Source organism: Galeopterus variegatus, unplaced genomic scaffold (assembly GCF_000696425.1).
Source record: "Galeopterus variegatus unplaced genomic scaffold, G_variegatus-3.0.2 Scaffold3564, whole genome shotgun sequence".
NCBI classification, from domain to species: Eukaryota; Metazoa; Chordata; class Mammalia; order Dermoptera; family Cynocephalidae; genus Galeopterus; species Galeopterus variegatus.
The window spans coordinates 221,796-224,138 of NW_007729675.1; the positions used below are offsets into that span (position 1 = coordinate 221,796).

The 2,343-nt window shown below is 58.5% G+C and overlaps 1 protein-coding gene across 1 annotated transcript in view; it reads right to left on the bottom strand.

The window, feature by feature from the left end:
- Positions 1–2,343, bottom strand: part of ST3GAL1 (ST3 beta-galactoside alpha-2,3-sialyltransferase 1) — a gene marked incomplete at its 5' end in the record, with an annotated part of 9,477 nt that overhangs the window by 3,983 nt on the left and 3,151 nt on the right. The window contains 2 exons of the mRNA XM_008585415.1: positions 132–251; positions 1,641–1,686. Of these exons, the coding sequence (XP_008583637.1) occupies positions 132–251; positions 1,641–1,686 (166 nt within the window). The remainder of the gene's footprint in view (positions 1–131; positions 252–1,640; positions 1,687–2,343) is intronic.

The window sequence follows — 2,343 nt, forward strand, 5'->3', positions numbered from 1 at the left end:
TGTAGGAATCTGGGCTTCTGGAAGACACGGCTAGGCCCTCTTGCCCACCCTCTCCCCCGCTCTCTCAGGAACGCGGAGTGGCGCGCCTCCTCCTCCGGGCAGGCCCCTGGGCACGGGGCAGGGTGGCCTACCTCATCACAGACGTGCATGGAGAAGATGACCGAGAGGATGCCGGTGGACGGGTAGCGCCCGTGGCCCTGCAGCCAGCTGTCGAAGACGTACTTGATGAAGGCCGGGTGGTAGATCAGGATCTGCGGGGTAGATCAGGAGGATGCGGCTCTTCATGAGTTATGGTCGGCAAAGGACACGAAGCATCTATTAGGTGCCCCCCCACTGTCGTGGCCATGGGGACACAGCCGCGACAGACCTGACGAATACCCCTGCACCTGCGGGCTTCCGTGAGCGTGGGAAAGGTGGGCCCCACCTGCATCACTAAGGGACAGAGGGTGCTTGGAAGTGAAAAGACTGGAGAGAGAAACAAAGTGGAGAAAGGCCCTAAGGCACCGGGGCGAGGAGCTTGTAGAGGTGACATTTCAACAAAAATCCAAGGAGGCCAGGGAGTGAGACGTGAGGCTGCTCAGGAGGACGTTCCAGGGAACAGCATGAGGTGGACAGGGACAATCAGAAGACACGTACACCGAGCCACCCACTCTACCTGCACTGGCCAGAATCATCGCCAATCCTTCAAAGGACCCTATGTGCTAGGTTTCCTTCTCCTCGTGTTACAGAGGAGGAAACCGAGGCTCTGAGAGGTTAAGTCATGTGCTCAATGTCACACAGCCGGCAGTGGCCAAGCTGGGAGGGGTCCCAGTATCAGGTTTGGTCTTGGTTCCACCACCCCACAGCTGTCTCGAGGACAGCAAAGAGGACTTCTCAGGCAGTAGAGGGTGTGAGTGCATGTCCAGGAAGCCAAATTCCAGCCCCTAGGAATGGACCAGAAGGGCGGACTATGAGGTCCCTGGTGAACCGTTCATCTCTCAGTCTGGCCCTAAGGTCCTGCAGCCTCTGCGAAGCTCTCCCATCCATCCACCAGCTCCACCCTGTAGGATGCATGTCTGGCTTCTTCCCTGTGGCAGCTCGGCCCAGTGCTAAGGGTGGGGTGCTGGAGGAACAGGGGGACTTCAGTTCTAGCCATATCACGAACTAGCTGTGTGTCCCTGGGCAAGTTACCTGACCTCTCTGAGCCTATTTAAATATGACTGCACGTGCAAAGGGCCAGTGTGGTGTGTACTTCACTTCCTTCCTTCTTCTACCCTTTGCCCATCTCTTGGCCAGCCCCATACTGAGGACCTTTTGGGGAAGATGGGGACATGGAGAGACAGGAGGTGAGGTGTGGCTTTGAGAAGCTCACGCCATACAGGAGCGAGCCTCAAACTGCACCCTGCGTTGGCATCTCTGGAGGGCTTGCTAAAACCCAGACTGCTGGGCAGCATCCCAGGGTTTCTGATGTAGTAGTTCTGGGGTGAGTTTGAGGATCTGCGTCTGTGACAAGCTCCCAGGTGATGCTGGTGGTCCGGGGACCCCACTTTGAGAAACTCTCTCCAGCAGGGAAGCTCAGTGGGGTTGTGCCTCCACCAGCCAGGGGTCCTAGAGCCTTAAACACCTGAGCTTAGAATTAAAGGGCCTGATCCTGGACTCACCTTATCCTGTTTCACCTTGATCTTCGGGGGAACGGGGATGTAGGTGCTGCAGTTGGAGAAAGAGAAGATGGTTAATGTGGGGAGGGGGCCTCCTGGGCACACAGCTATGGGGCTCACATCTAGAGGGTGAGGTACGAGGAAGCAGGGGGCCTCTCCTGCCCCCCACACTCCTTCCCTCAGGGACACCACCTCCCTACCCCAGCCAAGTCCCCTCCCACAGCAGCTCCATTACAGACAGCAGAGGGTGATCTTGGCTAATTCGAGGAGGGTCTGCTGGTTCCTGCCCCCATGTAGGCTCGATGACAGCACAGTTGGAAAGTAGGGTGGGGGCCAGCAGCTGGGGCGCTGGCTGCGGACGGCCCACACTGCCACCTTCTCACCCGAGGGGCTATGTGCTCCCCTCAGTGTAGGTGGAGAAGCCCCCACCACGCTGAGCTAACTCTGGGGTGCACTTCACGCTCCTGTGGAAGGAGGCGCTGCAGAGACCACATCCTGGCCTGGCCCTCCCCTGCTCTAGGCAGCCCCCCTTGCTCTCCTGAGGGCACAGCCCCAAGCAGTGTCCTGGACCCAGGTCCCTGGCACCAGTTTAGCTCCCAGGAAGCCCAGCCTAAGATGAGGAGGCTTGTGGAAATCTGGACATCAAAGCCACTTCTCTGCAGGAAGAGTCAAGGGCTTAGGAATTGGCCCCAGGTAGGAGCACAGG